The sequence below is a fragment of the Stegostoma tigrinum genome, chromosome 26 (genome assembly GCF_030684315.1).
Source record: "Stegostoma tigrinum isolate sSteTig4 chromosome 26, sSteTig4.hap1, whole genome shotgun sequence".
Classification (NCBI taxonomy): Eukaryota; Metazoa; Chordata; class Chondrichthyes; order Orectolobiformes; family Stegostomatidae; genus Stegostoma; species Stegostoma tigrinum.
Window position 1 is genome coordinate 13,220,574 of NC_081379.1, and position 22,630 is coordinate 13,243,203.

The 22,630-nt window shown below is 41.5% G+C and overlaps 1 protein-coding gene across 3 annotated transcripts in view; it reads left to right on the plus strand.

Annotated features, from left to right (window-relative positions):
• LOC125464061 (protein phosphatase Slingshot homolog 1-like) overlaps positions 1-22,630 on the plus strand; it is a 117,283-nt gene that overhangs the window by 56,393 nt on the left and 38,260 nt on the right. For 2 of the 3 annotated variants that reach the window (XM_048556068.1, XM_048556069.1), the window contains 5 exons: positions 3,396-3,517; positions 4,200-4,268; positions 9,497-9,562; positions 16,789-16,983; positions 18,280-18,373. In XM_048556068.1, the coding sequence (XP_048412025.1) occupies positions 3,396-3,517; positions 4,200-4,268; positions 9,497-9,562; positions 16,789-16,983; positions 18,280-18,373 (546 nt within the window). Of the gene's footprint in view, positions 1-3,395; positions 3,518-4,199; positions 4,269-9,496; positions 9,563-13,134; positions 13,293-16,788; positions 16,984-18,279; positions 18,374-22,630 lie in introns of those variants that run through there. The other variant, XM_048556070.2, reaches the window with a different exon arrangement.

The following is a 22,630-nucleotide window of genomic DNA, read 5'->3' on the forward strand; positions in this document are numbered from 1 at the left end:
AAGCTGTTGGTTCTCTGCTCTCTCTCGTGCTTGTTATGAAACTGCTTTCCCCACCACCGTGCACTGTTTCAGAAGCACAGTGTTCTTATCTCTCTCATTTCTACTTCTACTCAAAACTGGGTAACTCCAGTGCTCACCTTTCACAAAGCTAAAACTGTATTGCTTACAGCCATAGAGCACTAAAGTTCTGTTATTTACCAAACAAGATTGAATAGCTAATTGAGGTGTTAGAGTGCAAATTTATTTGAAATGGAGTGTGATAATTTCCACAACCTAATGGTTGTTCAATATGTCAATGTCCCATTTAATAAACCCAAGCTAACTGGTCAATCATAAAATTTAACTCCAGTCTTGTACACTGGTATCTGGATATGTGTCAAGCAATATATCAATAATATGTTAATTTAGAATCTTGGGTTGAAATCAAAGTTAATTAGTGTAGAAAAACTTCAAAAAATGGTTGCAGCGTAGAAGGAAGCCATTTTCCCTGTTGTGCACCTATGACTGCTCATTGCAAGAGTAAATCAGCCAGTGCCACTCCAAGCCCTTACCCAGTTGTCCTGCAAATCTTTGACTTTTCAGGTGCTTATTAACTTCCGTTTTTGAAAGCCATGATTGAATTCGCCTCCATCATATTCTTTAGTGTGCATTTGAGATCCAAATCACTTTCTGTGTAGAAGGCTATTCTTCATATCACAATTAGTTCTTTTGTCTTGTTGTCTCATTCGTGATCTTTCAATTAATGGAAATATTTTCTCTTTATATAATCTACCTAGAGCCTTATGATTTTAAATATCTCTATTATATCTCCTCCCAACCCATTTTACTCAAAGAGAATGACACTTATTTCTCCAATTTTGTCATGTAATTGAGACTTCTTGTCTCTAGAAACTTTCTTATAAATCTTTTCTGCATCCTTTCTAAAACCTTCACCTTTTCATATTGCATTGTGGAAGTGTCAGTTGAGACCAAGCCAGTATTTCATAAAGGTTCATCGTAGCTTTTTTTTTGTTTCTATACTTTATAACTGTAAAACTTAGGATTCAATTTGCTGTTTTGATTTTGCTGCATTCTCAACCTCCCTAGCTGCTTTTGACAATTTGTGCACATATACCGTCCAGACACTCTTGCTGAACACGTCTTAGAATTGTTCCCTTTTTTTTTGTTGCTTTGCCTCATTCTTACTACCAAAATTAATCACTTCACATTTCTGTGCTTTACATATCGGTTGCCCTTTACGCATTTATTCAACCAGTTGTCTATGTCCTCTTGACATTTATCATAAAAACATCTCTTTCAAGTTGTGTGTCATTGCACATTTTCAAATTGTAGACTTAAGGCCAGGTCCTTATCAGGAAGGGCAACAGGGCTGACTTGGAAGTGAAAAGACTCCACTTCACTGTCTTAAATGCCAATTTACCCTAGTTTAAGGAGGGTTATGACTGGTTGACCATGAAACAAGTGCCAAATATCAGTTGGAGTCCTCCTGAGGTGAGAGCAGCAAGAAGATGCTTTTCCTGAGCAGCATGGTGAAATGACAAACAACAGTTATCTTAGGATTACTCACAGGATTCCTGATGAATAATGGTATGTTATTGAATTATGGATATGTTGATGATATGGGACTTCAGTAGGAACTGCTTGTCTCCCTGCGATCTTAACGAGATTGACAGCTATCTCGACATAGAGGAGTGTTTGATTTTTAATCAGCCTTCAAGTAACACACTTTAAGGGAGTTTATGCTATTTCAGTCTTGTCATCAGTTGTACAACAGGCATCATTCTGAACAAAATATCTATATACCAGAGGTTTTAATGTGCCAGGAAGCTTGATGTTATGGATGCGGTGTTCAGTATAATCCACCAGCTTATTTATCATTAGCTTGCTTATTCTAGGCTCCCATTTTAATTTCTTTGGCAACAGAATATATCTTCTTTCAGACAACACATCTGAATGGACCAGAACCTGCCCTCTCTACGTGCACTCATTTTTGCCACAAATCCAATACGACAGCTTTATACCAGAACGTCTGCAGTAGCCAAAGTAAACCTCCTGTGGCATATCTGAAAATTCTTGATGTGGTTTGGGCATGTATTGAGATGGAGGGAAAAAAAAGGCTTCCCTCATTTTGTTATTTTCTATCCTGCGTGCTCTTCCCTGGTCAAATCATAAGTGTACAATGCATAGGATTCTGAAAGATTGCTGGTCTGTAGGAGTATTTCGGTTGCAAGGGATCTAAGCAGTAGGGTGGAACTGAACTGCTAAAGTGTAGCAAAAGATGCCAGTTTAATTCTATTGTGAGTTTTCTGTTTCACTTAGATATACTTGTTCACCTGTAGCAAATGATACAAAATGTTCCTTAGAAAGAAATAGTAAAGCCACAAGAATAAAGGAACATTAAATGGGCAATGAAACATTGAAGCACAGAAGATAGATAAGCACTGCTGCTGGAATCCATTCACAGGAGCGTATATGTTGTCAGATACTCAGTTACTGCTCAACAGCATTGATTGAAAAGTACAAATCTCTATCTCTGCCAATACTTGTTTTTCCAATGATTCACTGATCTACGCAAGTCAAGGGAGTCTCATTTTGATCCCTGATCAGTGATGAATTAGTTGGTCTCAGCTACAGTGACTGCGGGATATAATTAACCTCCTCTCCTTTTTAGTTTGGGAGAGTAGAAGCCGTTCCTATTTCTGATTGCTGTCAAGTGACTTCAGATGAAAGTAGGTTTGTGTGAATGGGGTGGGGGGTGGGGGGTGCGGGAAAAGATATCATTGAGTTGTGAGAGAACAACCCCTGCTGGCATGTAGCCTAATTTGTGATTCACACAAAAATAAGATCCACTTGTGGCAAGGTACTGAGGACAGTAGTGCCAATGAAAAAGTACAGATTCAATACTTTCGAAAAGAATAGCGAAAATAAGGCTTACTTGATAATGTTAAACTTTTCAAAGAACCAGCTTGATGATTTCAGTTACACTGAGGCAGGAGAAAAGTGGAGTGATGGTTTCAGGTCACCTAAGAATACTTTTCGTGGTTTTGCATCACTGTATTTGAATTAAACTAGCTACCTTATCTTCACCTGCTGATGAATACTATTTATAGACAAAGTTTCTTAATTTGTTGCCACACAGGCTGGGTGGATCGGCCATGCTAAATAGTGTTCAGGGGTGTGTGGGTTATAGGGGGCTGGTTCTGGGTGGGATGCTCCAAGGGGCAGTGTGGACTTTTTGGGCTGAAGGGGCTGTTTCACAACTGTAGGGAATTTTTAAAAAAAAACAAACTAAGGGCAGCAAATAACCAAAGCTAGCTGACAACTGAATCAAAGCTGTTTTCATCAGAAAGCGTAATGTCTGGCTGAAACTGTTTGGAACTGGTATATTCCCACAGGCAGTGCGCCTGGAAAGCATGTCTGTTCATCGAGTCCGATACATGGTAGTTGTGTATACTAATGGCCATCAAGATACAGAGGAGAATGTCCTTCTGGGAATTGACTTTGCAAGCAAAGAAAGGTAAGTAGTGTACTAAATGTTGATGTAGGAAGGAAATGAAGGCATAGCAAGTTAGGTTCTGAGTGTATTTTGCTTTTTGAAAAAAAAAGCTTTGTGTTTTTTAAAAATAAAGCTCTTTGATAGTTTAGTTAGATTGTGCCAGGGATGAGAAATGTAAGTTCTGAGATAAATAAATGGCTGGGTCTATTTTACTTGAAACTGAGAGTGGAGAAAATGTATTTTACTTGGCTGGAGATTCTCTGTTTAAAGGCTCATAATTTGAAACTGTCCTTGAGAGGGAGATAAAGGTTGGGTAAAAAATCATTCTCGAAGCATTGTTGGAGGGATGCAGACTATTACATTTTTTTAAGGGGGAATGGATAAGTATTCCAAGTAGAGAAAGTTGTGGAACTATGATACTGTGCAGAGTAACGTAGGAAGTTTTGGATTGCTCCAGCTAAGCTGAACGAATTTGTTGCCGCACTAAGGGCAGCAAGAAACCAATTAGGATAGATACCTTGGACCTCCTGTTAAATGAATAAGATCAGTTGGTAAGGGAACTGTAAATCTACATTCTGAACTATTTCTTTGAACATTTTTGATGCAGATGTTCAGTGGAAAATAGGAAACTTCATAAGATCAATACATGATTTATTACTAAATTAACCATCAGATTTTAATGGTGATTTTATATTCTTTATAGTAATTCATGCACTATAGGATTGACCCTTCCTCTCTGGAGTGATACAAAGATTCACCTGGATGGAGATGGGTAAGGAACTCAATTCCTTCTGCATAATTAACCAAGAAAAAAATGAGAAAAGGCTGAAATTTGATATTTTAATGCTGTAGTATTATTGTCCTTTTTGCATTTAAATGCAAAGAATTTATTCATGCTTAACTAATCAGTTTTTACTAACCATCCAGATAATACAGGATTTCCTCTCGTGTTTAGAGGTTTAAAGGCACTTAAGACTTGACTTCTTATACTGAATCCTCCAGTTTCTTTTAATTGTAGTGCTTTAATAAAATTCAGCATAGAAGCTGTAAACTTCTGCAATCATCTAAGTTTGCATACGCCTTTTAGGTTTTTCAATCCATCCCCAACTATGGTTCCCCCGAACATTTTTAAACTTTTGTTAGAAAGCTCCTTAGCCTGAAGCCTTTGACTAACTTTTTTGACTGATATTTTGTAATGCTAATTGTTCAACGGTAGCACGCACTTCTGTCTTACATAATTTGGAATGTAATCAATAGAGATCTTAATAAATGTTGCATTTTAAGCAAACTGCTCAATGTCTCAAGAAGATTAATAAAAAAATCACATTGCTGAAATGGCTAAATCATTGTTATGAAAATCTTAGTAAGACTTCAAGGTTTTAACGAAATTCATAAAACAATTTCTAGTTGAAGTGTAGGAGGAGAAATGTTGGGGTAAAGCATTAAGTTTGCATACTGTCATTGATGGGAGTGCTATTAAATTGAAATAGCAAACCTTGCTTGCAACATAGACTGCCCTTTAGTATTTGATCTAGACTGCAGGCAGGCCCCTATGCATTTTAACAAGCAGTTAGATATTCTAACCTGAGTACTGTCTTCAAAACTGCTTCCATGTCAATAAAATTAACCAAGGGAAGCATGTAAATGAAATAGATGATCAAAATTCACTCCTTAGAAGACTCCAGAAGTAGTGTTGTTCCTGTAGAAATAAAGCACAAGGCAAGAAGTATTGAATGGATTATATGGTGGGCCTCCATGAAGGCAGCAAAATACACACAGGTGCTGAAAGCACTTTTGCTTTTAATGCTTATTTTACATATTTCCGTTGAGCAAGAGGTCATTTCTGAATTGAGTGCCCTGCTTGAAGAAAACTTGTCTCTCTCTTTCAGGTCCAATGTATAATTCCAATTTTATCAAAGCTTCTATTTCATTAAATAGAATTAAGTCTAAGATTTTTTTGGTGCCATTCCACCAGTAGTATGGTGGATTTGGGAATGTCCTCTGCTGTTTGATCATCTAATCTCCTATCCATATCCATAGGGTCTGTCTGAGTCATAATCTTGGAGTCGTAGAGGTCCATTGCACACAAAAAGACCTTTAGGGGCGTTGCATTTGCACTAGTCGGAAACCATCATCTAGTTATTCTAATCCCATTTTTCAGCACGTGGTCCATAGTATGTATGTCATAGCACTGTAAGTGGATCTCTGGTAGCATACAATGTATTTTCCCACAAGTGACATCACATGAAGGTTTCTCATAACTTCCTAATTCATATTGGTTGTTGGATAGTCTTGCTGACTGTCTTCAGTGTTAAGCATTCTGTGGAAGAAGTGGATGGAACGGGAACAAAGCATCTTTTTCGAAATAAGGCGTAAGTGCTTCAAGAATTGGTTTGCACGTGCTTTACAAGAGTAATCAGAATTTTATGGTTAAAAGAAATGCTGCTTTGCAGACAGAACAGTTACTGCCTGTTTTCCAACAAATTCCCCAGGCCTGCTTTATCGCATCTCCACTTTTCTCCAGGTGGGACTTGTCAGGGATGGCCCACCATCTCTTCCCGCCCCCCTCCCCCCCGCCCCATTGGATGTCCACCTCCTTTTCGTTTGATGACTTTGCTCGAGCAATCCTTACTGATTGTTTCACTTTGTTTCAAACGTATCTTCATCTGGAATGTGTGCCAATCAAGGATCACTTGGGCCTGTGAACTAGAGCAATGTAAAGTGGCAGTGTATCTGGCCTTGGCCGCCTTCAGTGACTTGCAGTACTAATTGGCAATGATCCACCTTCAAACTGCTGTTTATCTGTTAGATTTTAATTTTTTTTATATTATAAAATTAAATAATCCTAGGTTTTAATATTTTCTGAATTCAGAGGAGATGGTAAGTTTTGAGGATCTAATGCAAGATAAACCACAAATCCATCTGTGCTGTTTCTGTATTTTTTTGAAAGTCATTATTTTGTTTAATACAGAGCAAACATTATAAAACTGGTGGCAAACAGGCATGCTCGTCAAGCAGCACCCTTGGTTCACCAATTTAAGCCCTCTACAAGCTTCTACAGAAGCACTGGAAAAAAAAATTTCCACTAAAACCACAAGTAACACTGACCATAGTGAATACATCTAAGAATAAGTTTGTTCACCTTATATTCTGATATTATGCTTTTAAGAACATCGCTGAAAAATGGCATGATTTGTTGAAGTTATGATAGTTTGTCCTTTTGAGTCACTGTATCCATGTATGTGTGGGCTGTCCACAACAGACAAAATGATGTCCTTTAAAGCCAAATCTTATCTATGATTAGTTGTTCACCAAGTTTAACACACCAGATGGTTGAACAAATTGCGACAATTTTTAAGCATATTTTCCACATACACAGTGAAAAATTCCTTCACATTTTTGAAAGGCATACAAGATCAACCAAGATAGGGATTGATAGCAATGCAGCATGTGTGAGCTCATTTGACACTGTTAGTCTATTCACCAATGTACTAATCAAGAAAACCAAAGATATCTGCACCACTGAAATAGTGCTGACGGACCAACATGGTGTGAATCAAATTTCATTGTACTTCAAAAAAAAGTCTGCACCTCACGATGATGAGTTCAGTAAAAATATCCTGTGTCCTAATAGATGGTATTGACATGCGATCTCTGTGAGGCCCATCTCTTGCAAATATCTTTGTTGGATTCCTTGAGAAATATGTTTTCTGAAACATAGATGATACTATTACCTTAATCAGTGGCTGCATGTAAGAATTTTCTTATGTTTTAGTTGAGTGCCTTTCCTTGATGTCCTAGTTGAGAAATCAGCAGGGATTCTCTATTACTGTCTGTCACAAACATATCTTTGCTGTTTGTTGTATGCATTGGGATTTCTACAATTCCATGTGCTACAAAATTGGCCTTGTTGACAGCACTATAAATAGGCTTGAGCTGTTTGTTCACTAAGCAAGCTTGATGCTTAAATAGGGCATATCAAAGCTGTCCTGCAAGATAGTAGATGTCCTGATCAAATTATTCCTCATTGTATATCATGAATGGACCATCACTTTCAGTGCTGGAAAGAGCCAGTTGAATTGTCCCGGATAGGTAAGTTTTCTCAAAGATTTGAGCAATGGGTGAAGCTAGCAGTTTAATACTGCTAATATACAGTAGCAACAAAAGTGGTGTTCTCCATTAACCAGGTGCTGCTGTCAAACGGAAAAGCCATTCTATCTACCACACAAACAAGTAACACGGTGTATGAATTTCAGTGCCAGTGTGAACCTAATATGTAAGCAGTCATATGAAGTACTGTCAGCCTGTTTCAAACAACATGCATCCCTTTGAATGTTTGCAACGGACAAGGTACTGATCATACCTAATCATCCTACACTTAAAAAAAAAATTCACAGCACAGTTTTGAACATTCATTGTGATTCCATGGATTGGACAGCAGTTTTTAAAATAATACTGCATCTGTGAAGAATTGTGCTGATGACCAAGTCAGGATTTCAGTGAGGCTCACAGTTAGGAGCAGTTGTGTATGCTGGAAGCTACTTCATTAGTGCACAGGGACCTGTATTTTGCAGACAGAAAGGACATGTACACACACCCACTCTTTAAATTTAACAAATTAGCTGACAGTCATTCTCTAGTTTATTTCTAATTTATTTCACAGGGCAATGCCTTGACCAGTCAGTCACTTGTCTGATTTAAAAGTTAAAAGAGCTTGGTTGTTACATGTTAGTCATCATTGTTGTGCAGAATGCATCAGTTAATGTCTCAACATTGAGTTCACTTACCGGTGAAACTGGCACTCTCCTTCCCCCACCACCCAAGACATTTTTCCATCCCCACCCCTGTCTGCTTTCCGGAGAGACCACTCTCTCCGTGACTCCCTTGTTCGCTCCACACTGCCCTCCTACCCCACCACACCCGGCACCTTCCCCTGCAACCGCAGGAAATGCTACACTTGTCCCCACACCTCCTCCCTCACCCCTATCCCAGGCCCCAAGATGACATTCCACATCAAGCAGAGGTTCACCTGCACATCTGCCAATGTGGTATACTGCATCCACTGTACCCGGTGCGGCTTCCTCTACATTGGGGAAACCAAGCGGAGGCTTGGGGACCGCTTTGCAGAACACCTCCGCTCAGTCCGCAACAAACAACTGCACCTCCCAGTCGCAAACCATTTCCACTCCCCCTCCCATTCTTTAGATGACATGTCCATCATGGGCCTCCTGCAGTGCCACAATGATGCCACCCGAAGGTTGCAGGAACAACAACTCATATTCCGCCTGGGAACCCTGCTGCCTAATGGTATCAATGTGGACTTCACCAGTTTCAAAATCTCCCCTTCTCCTACTGCATCCCTAAACCAGCCCAGTTCGTCCCCTCCCCCCACTGCACCACACAACCAGCCCAGCTCTTCCCCCCCCACCCACTGCATCCCAAAACCAGTCCAACCTGTCTCTGCCTCCCTAACCGGTTCTTCCTCTCACCCATCCCTTCCTCCCACCCCAAGCCGCACCCCCATCTACCTACTAACCTCATCCCACCTCCTTGACCTGTCCGTCTTCCCTGGACTGACCTATCCCCTCCCTACCTCCCCACCTACACTCTCTCCACCTATCTTCTCTACTCTCCATCTTCGGTCCGCCTCCCCCTCTCTCCCTATTTATTCCAGTTCCCTCTCCCCATCCCCCTCTCTGATGAAGGGTCTAGGCCCGAAACGTCAGCTTTTGTGCTCCTGAGATGCTGCTTGGCCTGCTGTGTTCATCCAGCCTCACATTTTATTATCTTGGAACTCTCCTTCCCTACTATGTTATTTGTTTTCTGTTTACATTTATATATTTTTCTGATGAGTTCAAGAAGCAAAATGCCTTTCGTAAACAATACTGACATTTTTGTACCTCTGAACAACTGTCTGTCGACTTTGAAGAATACTGTCTCTGTTATTTTAAATAATTTGATGTCTTTGTAGTGTTATATAGCTATTCTGTTTTGCTTCAGTGGATTCAGTGTGAGTACAGTGGATCGTATTCATATCTTCAAGCCAGTTTCTGTACAAGCCATGTGGTAAGTAATGTATTTGTTTCATCGTGCTGTCTTGCTAATTGCTAAAATTTACTGAACTTTGGTTTATTTTCCAATAAAGTTTGTTTAAAAATAACCATTTGATGACACAGTAAATATTGTGTTTATAAATGGAATAGAAACTCATGTTGTCATTTAACTGTATTGATATTATTTGGGGGCTAGGAAATGATACCAAGAAATATATTATTCAAGTGGACAAATTAATTAAGTAACTCTAATGTGGCAACTGGATGCTGGATTAACCTAACTTCTTAAAAACTAATATGGACTTTGGGTAGGAGGGTGAAAAAATAAGATGAACCAAAAATAAGTATTAAGAAATTGTTTTTACATAGTGAGCTGCAATATAACGACATCTTAAGCAATTTTCATGAGAAAAGAAGCCATCATGCTACAGAAAGGACAGGCTAAGGGGAGAAAAAGACACAGTTCAGCAATAAGTTTTTAAGAACCTTTTGAACAACTGGAAAAACTTGCTGGTGAAGGTACATGCAGACTTGATTTGAAAATTGCAGCACTGTAATTGAAAGATAGTTTTCTGGAACGGAGATATGTATTATGAATAATATGGTTGTGAGTGGAAGATGAGACACATAACTGAATTGAAGATTATTAAAATAATGTGAAGTGAAACTTGAAGGAGTTTGAGTTAGATGATGTGGAGTTTACTAGTTGTAATGGGTCACAAAACATGTGAAAGCAGACTCAGCCTGTGAAACGTTGAAATGTTTCTCATTGCAGTACAATATATGCTGATATCATAAACATGTCCTTCTTTGCAGCTTATAATTTAAATCAGATTACAAAACATTATCATTCTGGTTTGTACTGGTTCAGATAGTAGTGTACACCTGTGAGATCACTAAAATCTCATGAGAACTATGTGTTGACTAGAGAAGTCATAGGCCAGTATCCAGAAGTGCCCACCCTGGAAGTCCATGTACATCTGGTTTGAAACCGTTAAATGGCTTCATTATATCCAGATCAGACTAATCAAAATAAAGGTCTGGTTGAATGGTCACCTGATTCTAATTGAGGTTGATACTGGCGCGGCTGTTTCAATGATCTCAGAATCAGAATTGAACAAAATACTGTCTGGACTCCAACTGTAAGTTTGCGCAAGGCCTCAGCTTAACTGAGAACCTATAACTGGGGAATCTTTACAGATTAAACATACAACTTCCATGCCAGTCCTTACGAGAAGTAGCTGGCTCAATTACTGCTGATTGTAGTAAAAGGCCCAGGCCCAAGCTTCGTGGGGTGAAATTGGTTGAGAAAGCATCAGAGATTGGCTCAACGTTTTTCAATTAGAAAATGGCTGCCTAATTAAATACCCAGATGTTTTTCAGGAAGGTCTAGGGATTATCATAGGGGCCAAGGCCACCTTGCACGTTGGCCAGGAAGCAATTCCACAATTCTGCAAGGCCTACCAGGTGCCATTTCTCTTAGAAGCAAAGGTAGAGGCAGAAATCAGAGGCTGTAAAGAGAAGGAATCATCAAACCAGTCTAGTTTATGGAATGGGCAGCACTGGTCGTAGCGATCGTGATGTTCGACAGGTTAGCTTGATTTTCTGGGTATTTTAAATAAATGGTAAACCGCTTTTCACAACTGGATAAAAGATTAATCCCTTGCATAGAGGATTTTTACACAAAGCTGGCAGGGGGACTGACCTTTATGAAGCTGAACATTATTCACTTATGGCTAGATGCGGATTCCCAGAGGTATGCTACACTTAATAGCCATAAGGGTTTGTACCAATATACAAGACTGCCATTTGGGATGTTGCCAACCTGTGTGATTTTTCAGGGAATGATGAAGAACATTTTACAAGGTCCACTCCAGGTCACCATTCATCTAGTTGACGTGCGAATAACAGGGAAGACCCAAAAGGAGCACTTCGAGAATGTGGAGATAGTCTTTAGACATTTCTCTCAGGTGGGCGCACACCTTAGAAGGAAAAAGTGTGTGTTCCAGGCAATCCAAGTGATCTACTTTGACTACAGAGTCAACAAGACCAGGTTACACCCATTAAGAATAAAGTGAGGGTGATCAATGGTGGCCCGGCTCCCACATCTGTTCTGAGCTTAGGTCTTCCCTTGGGCCAGTGAATTATTACAGTAAGTCCATACGTAACCTGGCTTCCATCCTGGCAGTTTTGCATCAACGGAAAAAGAATGGTTTGCCTTAGAAATGTTCACATAGCCAAGCTATGGCTTTCAGGGAAGTGAAGAAACTGGTTTCAGCCTCTAAGGTGTCAGCACACTATGATCCCAAGCGAGATCTGGTATTGACTTGAAGTGTCTCCCCATATAGCATTGGGGTAGTATTTGCTCACAGGTGGCCTGATGGAGATGAATATTCAGTAGCAGGACTTAGCTAATGCAGAGCGTAAATATGTCCAGATAGTGAAGGAAGTTTGGCAGTCATATTTGGTGTCAGGAGGTTCTACCAATAATAATGGACCACAAACCCTGCTGGGTCTAGTCAAAGAGGACGAGGCAATGCCGCCTGTAGCATCAGGCCATGTTCAGCGGGGAGCTCTAATACTGAGCGGATAATTGCAAGTAGGATCACCATCTGGGAGGCCAAGTATCAAATGCAGGTGCATTGAGCCACCTCCTGCTGGCACATACACCACCTGTGATACCACCACTGGAAGAGACCTTAATGGTCTTAAATTTATTGGACACACTTCCAGTCACAGCTGTCAGTGTCAGAATTGGGATGTAGAAAGATTTGGTCCTGGCAAAGCTGAAAGAACAGGTGGTGATAGCACAATCCAAAGGGCTGTCACAGTCAGAATTGAAACCTTTTTGGGTCCAGAGAGAGAGATCACAGGAGAGGACAGCATATTATTATGGGATGCAAGAGTGATTGTCCGTAGCAAATGTCACTGCCAGATACTGGCTGAACTCTACCAGGGTCCTTCAGGGGTTTACAAAATGAGGAGGTTGGTGAGAAGTTATGTCTGGTGGCTAGGATTGGATGCAGACACAGTCATGTTGGTGGGGCAATGCCCAGAGTGCCAACAAGGACAAAAATTATGACCAGCAGCACTGCCATATTTATGGGAATGGCCAGGTAAACCCTGGACCCGGTTACGCATTGACTATACAAGTCCTGTCATTGGTTCACCATTCTTAGTTGTGGATGCTTGCTCAAAGTAGTTAGACATGTATAGAGTTCATTCAGCAAACACAGGGATGATGACTGAGAAAACTGCATGCATAATTTGCAGTACATGGATTCCTGGAAGTGTTGGGCATTGGTTAACATCAAGGATTTGATTATTTCCTGAAGTCAAATGTTATTCGACATACAAGTACAGCTCCATACCATGCATCATCCAATGGTCTGATAGAAAGAGCAGTCCAGACTTTGAAGGCAGTCTTAAAGAAAGAACTGAGCTTTACTAGATATTAAACTGTCCAGGTTCCTATTTGATTATAGAACCTCCCCTTTCGCAACTACAGGAACAACTCCAGAATAGTTGTTAATGGAGAGAAGACTCTGCGCCATGTTAAATCTGATCTTCCTGGATCTGGATGGGGGGAGAGGGTGAAATAGCATCACAACCGCAAAAGCGGGACATGGGACTCTACTAATTGAGAGAGACAGTTTACTTCAGGGGGCAAAGTCTGGAGTAGGAACTACAGGAATGACCCTGCATGGTCAACGCGAAGTCAGGTCCAGTGACACAAACTTCAGGTAGGTGCAACAATCTTGAACAAGTACATTGATCATAGGAGAGCTGCAAACTTGCAAATGATGTAGGAGCAAAACATGGCTGGCGCCTTGACAGCATTTCCAACTGTTCCGGAAGCTATAGGTTCTCCCTGTGCATTAAGAGTTGAAGATCCGTCTGAATCGGAGATGGACACGGCAGATGTCACCACCTCAACGCCATTGCCGTCTGAAGAGAATTAATTTCTATTGAGATGCTCTGGGCACAAGAGGTGGCATGCTGCCTGTATCAGAGACAGAGTTGGAGGATTCTGACCCAGTGCTAAAACGCCCCAGGTGCAGTTACGGAAAAACAAATCAGCCTATGTCCTTGGATTGGGAGGGGGAGAGATGTCGTGATTGTAATGAGGTCAGCCATGTGGATGTTGTAGGTTTATAAATTCCCTGAATGGGGCTATCAGGGAGCCTTGGCTGATAAATAAGAACAGGGGTGTCAGACATCCTGTTCACTGAGGGCTGGCTATAAGTTTGTTAGATCACTGTCAAAGACTCTCCATGTGTAGATAAAGGATGACTTGGTGACTGGATACTGGCCTCTGTGGCCTAATGGTACTATTGCTAGTCTGTTAATCCAGAAACTCAACAAATGTTCTGGGGAACAGAGTTGAACCCCACCACAGCAGATGATGGAATTTGAATTCAATAAAGTAATCTGTAATTAAGAATGTACTGATGACCACAAAACCATTGTCAATTGTCAGAAAAAAACATCTGGTTCACTAATGTCCTTCAGAGAAGAAAATCTACCATCCTCACCTGGTCTGGCCTCTGTGTGACTGCAGAACCTTAGCAATGTGGTTGACTTTCAACTACCCTCTAAAATGGCCTAGCAAGCCATTCAGTTGACCAAACGCTGCAAAGTCTCAACGAAATGAAACTAGATGGATCACCAGGCATCACCCTAGAAACTGGAAAAGACAACAGCAGAAACAGCCTACTAACCTTGCAAAGTCCTCTATACTAATATCTGGGCTAGTGCCTAAATTGGCGGAGTTGTCTCTCAAACAAATCAGGTAATGGCCTGACATAGTCGTACTCATGGAATGAAACCTTCCAGATATATCTGTCCATGACATTATCAGTAAGAGTGACCACTGCATAGTCCTTGTGGAGACACAGTCCTGCCTTCACATTTGAGAGTAATCTCCAGTGTGTTATGTGGCATTCTTACCATGCTAAACCAGATCTAGCATCTGAAGACTGGGCATCCATGAGGTGTTGTTGACCATCAACAGCTGCAGAATTGTACTCCAGCGCAATCTGTAATTTCATGACACAGCACATCCCCCACTCAACCATTACTATCAAGCCAGGGGATTAACCCTGGTTCAATAGTGGGTACAGGAGGGCATACTAGAAGCAGCACCAGGCATATCTGAAAATGAGGTATCAACCTGGTGAAGCTACCAAATAGGACTGCTTGCATGCTACACAGCATAAGCAGCAATTGATAGACAGAGCTAAGCAATCACACATCCAAGTGATCAGATCCAAGCTCTGCAGTCCTACTACAGCCAGTTGTGAATGGTAGTGGGCAAATAAATAACTCACTGGAGGAGGAGTCTCCATAAATATCCCCATCCTCAATAATTGAAGAGCCCTGTACATTGGTGCAAAAGACTGAAGCATTGGCAGCAATTTTATGCCAGAGGTGGCAAGTGGGTGATCCATCTTGGCCTCCTCCAATGGTCCCCAGCATTTCAGATATCAATCTTCAGCCAATTCGTTTCATTCCACGTGATATCAATAAACAATTGGAGACACTGAATCATGTAGAGGCTATAGGCCCTGACAACATTCCGGCAATAACACTGAAGACTTATGCTGCTCCCATAACCAGCTATTCCAGTATAGCTGCAACTCTTACAACTACCCAACAATGTGAAAAATTGTCCAGGTATGTCCTGCACACAAAAAGCACAACAAATCCAAACCAGCCAACTACCACCTCATCTGTCTATTCTTGATTATTAGTAAAGTGATGGAAGATATCATCAATAGTGCTATCAAGCAGCACTTGTGCAGTAATAACCTGCTCAGTGATGCCCAGTTTGGGTTCCACCAGGAGTGCTCAGCTCCTGACCTCACTACAGTTCAAACATGGACACAAGACTGAATTCCAGAAGAGAGGTGGGAGTGACAGCCCTTGACATCAAGGCTGCATTTGACTGAATATTCCATCAAGGAGCCTGAGAAAATCTGAAATTGATGGGTAACAGAAGGCAAACTCTGCTCATTAGGGTCATACCTGACATATAGGGAGATGGTTGTGGTGTTGGGAGGTCAGTAATCTCAACTCCAGGAGACCTCTGCAGGAGTTCCCCAGGTTAGTGTCCTAAGTCCAACCATCTTCAGCTGCTGCTTCAATGACCTTCCCTCCATCATAAGACCAGAAGTAAGGATTTTCACTGATGATTGGGCCATGTTCAGCACTGTTCGAAAATCCTCGGATACTGAAGCAGTCCATGTTCAAATTCAACAAGATCTGGACAATACCCAGGCTTGGGAAGACAAGTGGCATGTAAATGTGCTCCACACAAAGGCAAAGCCATTATCATTACCAATAAGAGGCAATGTCCCTTGACATTCAATGGTATTACCATCACTGAATCCCCCACTATCAGCATCCTTTAGGTTATATTGACCAGAAACTTAATTAGGCTCACTACATAAACAGGGTGGCTACAAGAGCAGGTTCGGGTCTAGGAGTACAGTGGCAAGTAACTCAAACCTAACTCCCAAAGCCTGCCCATCGTCTGCAAGGCACAAGTCAGGAGTATAATGGAATACTCCCCACATGCCTGGATTTTGCAGTCCCAATAACACTCAAGGTTGGCGCAATTCAGGACAGAGCAGCCTGCTTGATTGGCATTATGTCCACAGGTGTCCACTCCTTCCACCACTGACGCTCAGTCATGGCAGTGTGTACTGTTCACAGGATGCACTGCATGAATTCACCCAAGATCCTGAGACAGCAGCTTCCAAACCCACAACTCTTTCCATCAAGAAAGACAAGGGCATCAGAATATGTGGGAACACCACCATGTGCAAGTTCCCCTCCAAGCCACTCACCAATCTGACTTGGAAATATGTTATCTCTTCACTGTCACTGGGTCAAAATCCTGGAATTCCCTCCCTAATGGTAATGTGGGTCAACCCACAAAAGGTAGATTGCAGCTGTTCAAGAAGGCAGCTCACCACCACCTTCTCAAGGCTAGGAACAGGTAATAAATGTTGACCAGCCAGTGATGCCCACATCCCACAAATAAATTAAAGGGAAGACTGTAAGAGGCTGAATTCATTTCAGTGCAATGACACAGTTGCCAGAACAATCAAAAGTGAATTATTGGCTCTGTTGCTAATAATTTTCTTCCCATACCCAATTAGCTTATAACTTATTTCACTACATGACCAAACATGAAATGTTTAAAAGAAGTCCATTATTTGTCTGTTTTTTTAGGTCAGCACTACAAATTCTCCACAAATCCTGTGAGACAGCGCGTAGGTACAATTACTATCCATCGGGAATTGCTTTGACTTGGACCAGTTACTATGAGAGTTGCATTAACTCGGATCAAAGTTGTATTAATGAATGGAATGCAATGCATGACTTGCAGTCCATGCGGGCTGACTCACCGCCAATGTTTATCGATAAGTGAGTAAAGATTGCAAACCTTTTTTTTGTTTTTTGTATCCTCACAGAATTTCTTTGTGATCGCGTTGAGATCATCATACTTCCCCAGATCAGTTGTTTTTTAGGAAAAAGCATTTTTGACGGATATATGGAGCAACGATAGATATACAAAAAGCAAAATATTGAAAATTGTTATATAAACAGGTCCAAAATTGTCAATTTTTACTTACATTATATTTATTCAGTATGTTGCTCATTTCTCATTAATGGCCCTTATTTGGTTTTACTTTTCTCCCTTGCATTGCTTTTGAAGCAGTTTCACCAAGGAGCATAGATAAGCCCCTGCAATTTTCAGTGTGTCGTGTGCATTGTGCTGACTTTTGCTTATTGTGATTGAGATTTTTGGAAAGTATTTAATGTGCTGTCCAAATTAAACTCATTCTGATTTCTTACAGAGAATGAAATAATACTTTAAACAATGAGGTATCATATATTCATTTTTCTCAGAGCCCAAATTTTAAAATATATAAATTACCATCAGGCTGTTAGTGATTTTCTTAGTGCATCATCCTTAAAAAAGGAATGACAAGTAGAACCATGAGTTACTTTCTCCTTTGCCTTGCATTAGATAGAAACTCTTCTCTCACTGATAGAATACTACTTAAATGTTGAACATTTTAAAAATGAGTTAGTAAAACCACAAAGGTAGTTAGTGTCTGAATAAAAATAGTACTCAGTTATTTGACTCTGCATTTGCGCTAGACCTAAGTGAAGATGTGCTTTTGATTTCAGCTTTCCTGCACTCAGTGTGCTAGATCCAAAGTAAAAGGAAGAGTAAGAAAATACACTATTTTGTAACAGTGATATTGACTGGCTACAAAATCCCTCCTGCCCCTCCTCCCCTCACCTTAACAAAAGCTTCAAGGGATACTTTTTAGTTTTTCTTGTCAATTTCCTCCTTCTGCAAATCACTTCCAGTGTAGAAATCAGATACCTAACTTTGAGTATCAGGCATTTTAACTGTGAAGAGCATCACAGCTAATTTCAGATTTATAAGAACCCGTTCATATTCAGCATAGTTCTTGCATAAAAATTAGGAGTAGGAGTGCTCTACTAATTGTTGCAGCCCATTTCTAAATTTCAAAAATACTAATTTGACACAAACTGGAATCAAAACTGGACTGTGATTGACCCATGCAGCTTCATATGACTCTGATGTCATTCTTTTTAACCTTTTTTCTGGTTAGCACTTTTGGATTTAGGTATGAAGTAAGATGAATTACCTTAAAACATGCTTGTGTGTGTGTTTTTTTACAGACCAACCGAGAATGAACTAACTGAACGATTAATAAAAAATAAACTAAGATACATAATGATGAGCAAAGATTTGGAAAATGTGACATCTAAAGATGTAAGTTTGCAACTGTGCCAGATATATATCATGTTTCAAGTTGTAGAAATGTTACTTGAGAGCAATATGGAAGTTTAATCATTAATTTGCATCAATAACAGTAGGAAGAGCAAATCATATTTGGCTACTCGTTGAAGCAATTATTTTGTACTTGCATCTTAATTAATATTGATCTCCATTAATCAATGTTAATAAAATCAGATGCTGTGATTTTGTTTTCTTAGCAGTGAAAATATGCTTAGTCTATATTTGAAGAAAGGAAAAGATTAGTTCACGGCAAAACATAAATTTAACTTGAATCTGACCTATTTGGATGATTGCCCTGCTTTTGCTAGTAAATTTATCTTTTCGGTAAGACTTCCAATGTTTATATTGCTTTTCAACCTGTAATAGAAGAAACTAGATGGGCAACATGGGCACAGAAATGGCAGATGAGTTTAATCCTGACACATGCATGAATGCATTTTGGAGGATCAAATTTGGGTGTAAATTATACTGTTAATGGCAGAGCCCTTAGGAACATAAGCAGACATATCTGGGTGTGCAGGTCTACAATTCTCTAAAAGTGGTAACACACGTCGCCAAAGTGTCTGAGAAGGCATATGGCATGCTTGCCTTCATCGGCTGTGTCATGGAGTACAAGAATTGGCAAAACATGTTGGTATATAAAACCCTTGTTAGGTCGCAATTGGAGTGTTGTGTGTAGCTTTGGTAGCCATGTTACCAGAAGGACGTGGAAGCTTTGGAGAGAGTGCCAAGAAAGTTCACCAGGATGTTACCCAGTCTCGAGGCTATTGGCAAGGAGGAAACATTAAAAAGACTAGGATTGTTTTCACTAGAAAGCTGGAGGCTAAGAGGAGACCTGATAGAGGTCCACGAAATTATGAGGCTTAGATAGGGTGAATGGTCAGAGGCTTTTTTCCCAGGGTGGAAGGCTCAATTACAAGAGAGCACAGGTTCGAAGTGAGAGGGCAAAATTTTAATGGAGATGTGTGAGGAAAGTTTTTCATGCAGAGTGGTAAGAGCCTGAAATGCACTGCCAGAGGAGGTGGTAGAAGCAGGCATGTTGGCAACATTTACAAGACATCTGGGTGGTTACAAGATTAGGGAGGAAATATAGCAATATGAGCTGAATAAGGGCAGAAGGTTTGTTTTTCTTTTAGTTTAGTCAGAGCATGATGATTGGCACAGGCTTGGAGGGCCAAAGGACCTGTTCCTCTGCCGTATTTCTCTTTTGTTCTTTTGCTCTGAACAAAGAAAGACAGAATATCTGGAATATATGGATCTAATCAGAAAAGGAAAATAGGGAAATAGTCCGAGATAACAAAGTGTGGAGCTGGATGAACACAGCAGGCCAAGCAGCATCTTAGGAGCACAAAAGCTGACGTTTCGTGCCTAGTGCCGCCTTCAGAAAAGGGGGAGGAGGACAGGGTTCTGAAATACATAGGGAAAGGGGGGAGGTGGATTGAAGATGGATAGAGGAGAACATAGGTGGAGAGGAGACAGACAGGTTAAAGGGGCGGGGATGGAGCCAGTAGAGGGGAGTGTCAGTGGGGAGGTAGGGAGGGAATAGGTCAGTCCAGGGAGGATAAGACAGGTCAAGGGGGTGGGATGAGGGTAGTAGGTAGGAGATGGGGGGTGGGGAGCGGCTTGAGGTGGGAGGAGGGGGATGGGTGAGAAGAAGAATAGGTTAGGGAGGCGGGGACGAGCTGGGCTGGTTTTGGGATGCAGTGGGGAAAGGGGAGATTTTGAAGTTTGTGAAATCCACATTGATACCATTGGGCTGCAGGGTTCCCAAGCGGAATATGAGTTGCAGTTCCTGCAACCTTCGGGTGGCATTATTGTGGCACTGCAGGAGGCCCGGGATGGACATGTCATCTAAGGAATGGGAGAGAGAGTTGAAATGGTGCGCGACTTGGAGGTGCAGTTGTTTGTTGCAAACCGAGCGTAGGTGTTCTGTAGAATGGTCCCAAGCCTCCGCTTGGTTTCCCCGTTGTCGAGGAGGCCACAACGAGTACAGCAGATGCAGTGTACCACATTGGCAGATGTGCAGGTGCATCTCTGCTTGATGTGGAAAGTCTTCTTGGGGCCTGGTATGGCCAAGTGTAGCACTTAGTGCGGTTGCAGGGGAAAGTGCCGGGTGTGGTGGGGTTGGAGGGGTGTGTGGAGCGGACAAGGGTGTCATGGAGAGAGTGGTCCCTCTGGAAAGCAGACAAGGGTGGGGATGGAAAAATGTCTTTGGTGGTGGGATTGGATTGCAGATGCTGGAAGAGTCGGAGGATGATGCGTTGGATCTGAAGGTTGATGGGGTGATATGTGAGGACGAGGGGGATTCTCTTTTGGCGGTTATTGCGGGGTCAGGGTGTGAGGGATGAGTTGCGGGAAATGTGGGAGACACCAGTCGGGGGTGTTCTCGACCACTGATGGCGGCTGTTGCGGTCCTTGAAAAACAAGGACATCTGAGATGTACAGGAGTGGAATGCCTCATCCTAGGAACAGTTGCGATGGGGGAGAAGGAATTGGGAATGGGGGAAGTAATTTTTGCAGGAAGGTGGGTGGGAGGAGTTGTATTCTAGGTAGCTGTGGGAGTCGGTGGGCTTGAAATGGATATTGGTTTCTGGGTGGTTGCCTGAGACGGAGACAGAGAGGAACAGCACCTCCCAGTCGCGAACCATTTCACTTCCCTCTCCCATTCCTTAGACGACATGTCCATCACGGGCCTCCTGCAGTGCCACAACAATGCCACCCGAAGGTTGCAGGAACAGCAACTCATATTCCGCTTGGGATCCCTGCAGCCCAATGGTATCAGTGTGGATTTCACAAGCTTCAAAACCTCCCCTCCCCCTATTGCAGCCCACCTCGTCCCCGCCTCCCTAACCTGTTGTTCTTCTCACCCATCCCCTCCTCCCACCTCAAGCCGCACCCCTGCCATCTCCTACATACTACCCTCATCCCACCCCCTTGATCTGTCTGTCCCCCCCCCAGACTGATCTATCCCCTCCCTACCTCCCCACTGACACTCCCCCCTACTGGCTCCATCCCCGCCCCTTTAACCTGTCTGTCTCCTCTCCACCTATGTTCTCCTCTGCGCATCTTCAATCCATGTCCCCCCTCTCCCGATGTATTTCAGAACCCTCTCCTTCTCTCCCTTTTCTGATGAAGGCTCTAGGCCCGAAACGTTAGCTTTTGTGCTCCTAAGACGCTGCTTGGCCTGCTGTGTTCACCCAGTTCCACGCTTTATTATCTCGGATCCTCCAGTATCTGCAGTTCCCGTTATCTCTCGGGAAATAGTCCTGCTTTCATTTGTTTTGTTCAGCCCTGCATCCCAATCAAAAAGATATTTGAATTGGATATCTGCTTATCCCTCTTGGATGAGAACAGGCAGGTGATTTGCTTGAAAATGCAGATGGAATAAGCAATCAAAAATCATTATTACATTGCTATAAGGCATTGCTTACACCAGTGCTTAGCCTTGAGAGATCCATTGATTGTTGAAATCTGAGGAAATGTACGCTGTAAATTTGACAAGAAGGTGCAATGGATAAAAAGTTACAGTTATGCCTGCCAACATGCTGTTGGTGTATACTCTGAAGTGAACAACATTAAAAAGTGACTAAACAGTGGGTTTTGAAATTGTTGGGTTTTCTGATGAAATATATAAAAAATAATTTCTCTGGGCAGGAGGTCAGTGACTTGGAAAATTAAATTTAAAAGTGGAACCAAGAATGGTATGAGGTTAGGGGAAATTTTAATGTAGATTTGTTCAATCATGGCATGCTTCCCAAATGTCATTGAGACAGATATATTTGGATCTTTCAAGGGAAAAGTACATAAATATTTGAAGTCGAGTAAGATGCAAGTTATAAGGAGAGAGCAGGACCAGATGATCAGTTTGAGCTTGAGCCAGCAAAGAACTGATGCACTTGCAATGGACTGCATCTTTTGTGCTATAAGTTTACAGACTTTAGATGAACAGTAATCTAAGAACTTGAACAGTGAATGCATATTTTACTGGCTTAAAAATCTGCACGTAATTCATTCAGAGTTAGATATTGTCCACTGTATAACACAGCGATAAATGTACAGGTCAAATTCCTGGATTGTGTGGTGTTGGTTGATTTCGGCTAGAGCAACAGTTGAAAACTGCATTTTACTTCAGTACCCTAAACAAGGGCACAGTTCAAATTCAGTCAAGTTCTTCAGTGTAATAATGGTCCAGAGAACAGACTGAGAAGTACACTTGAACATCAGGCAAAG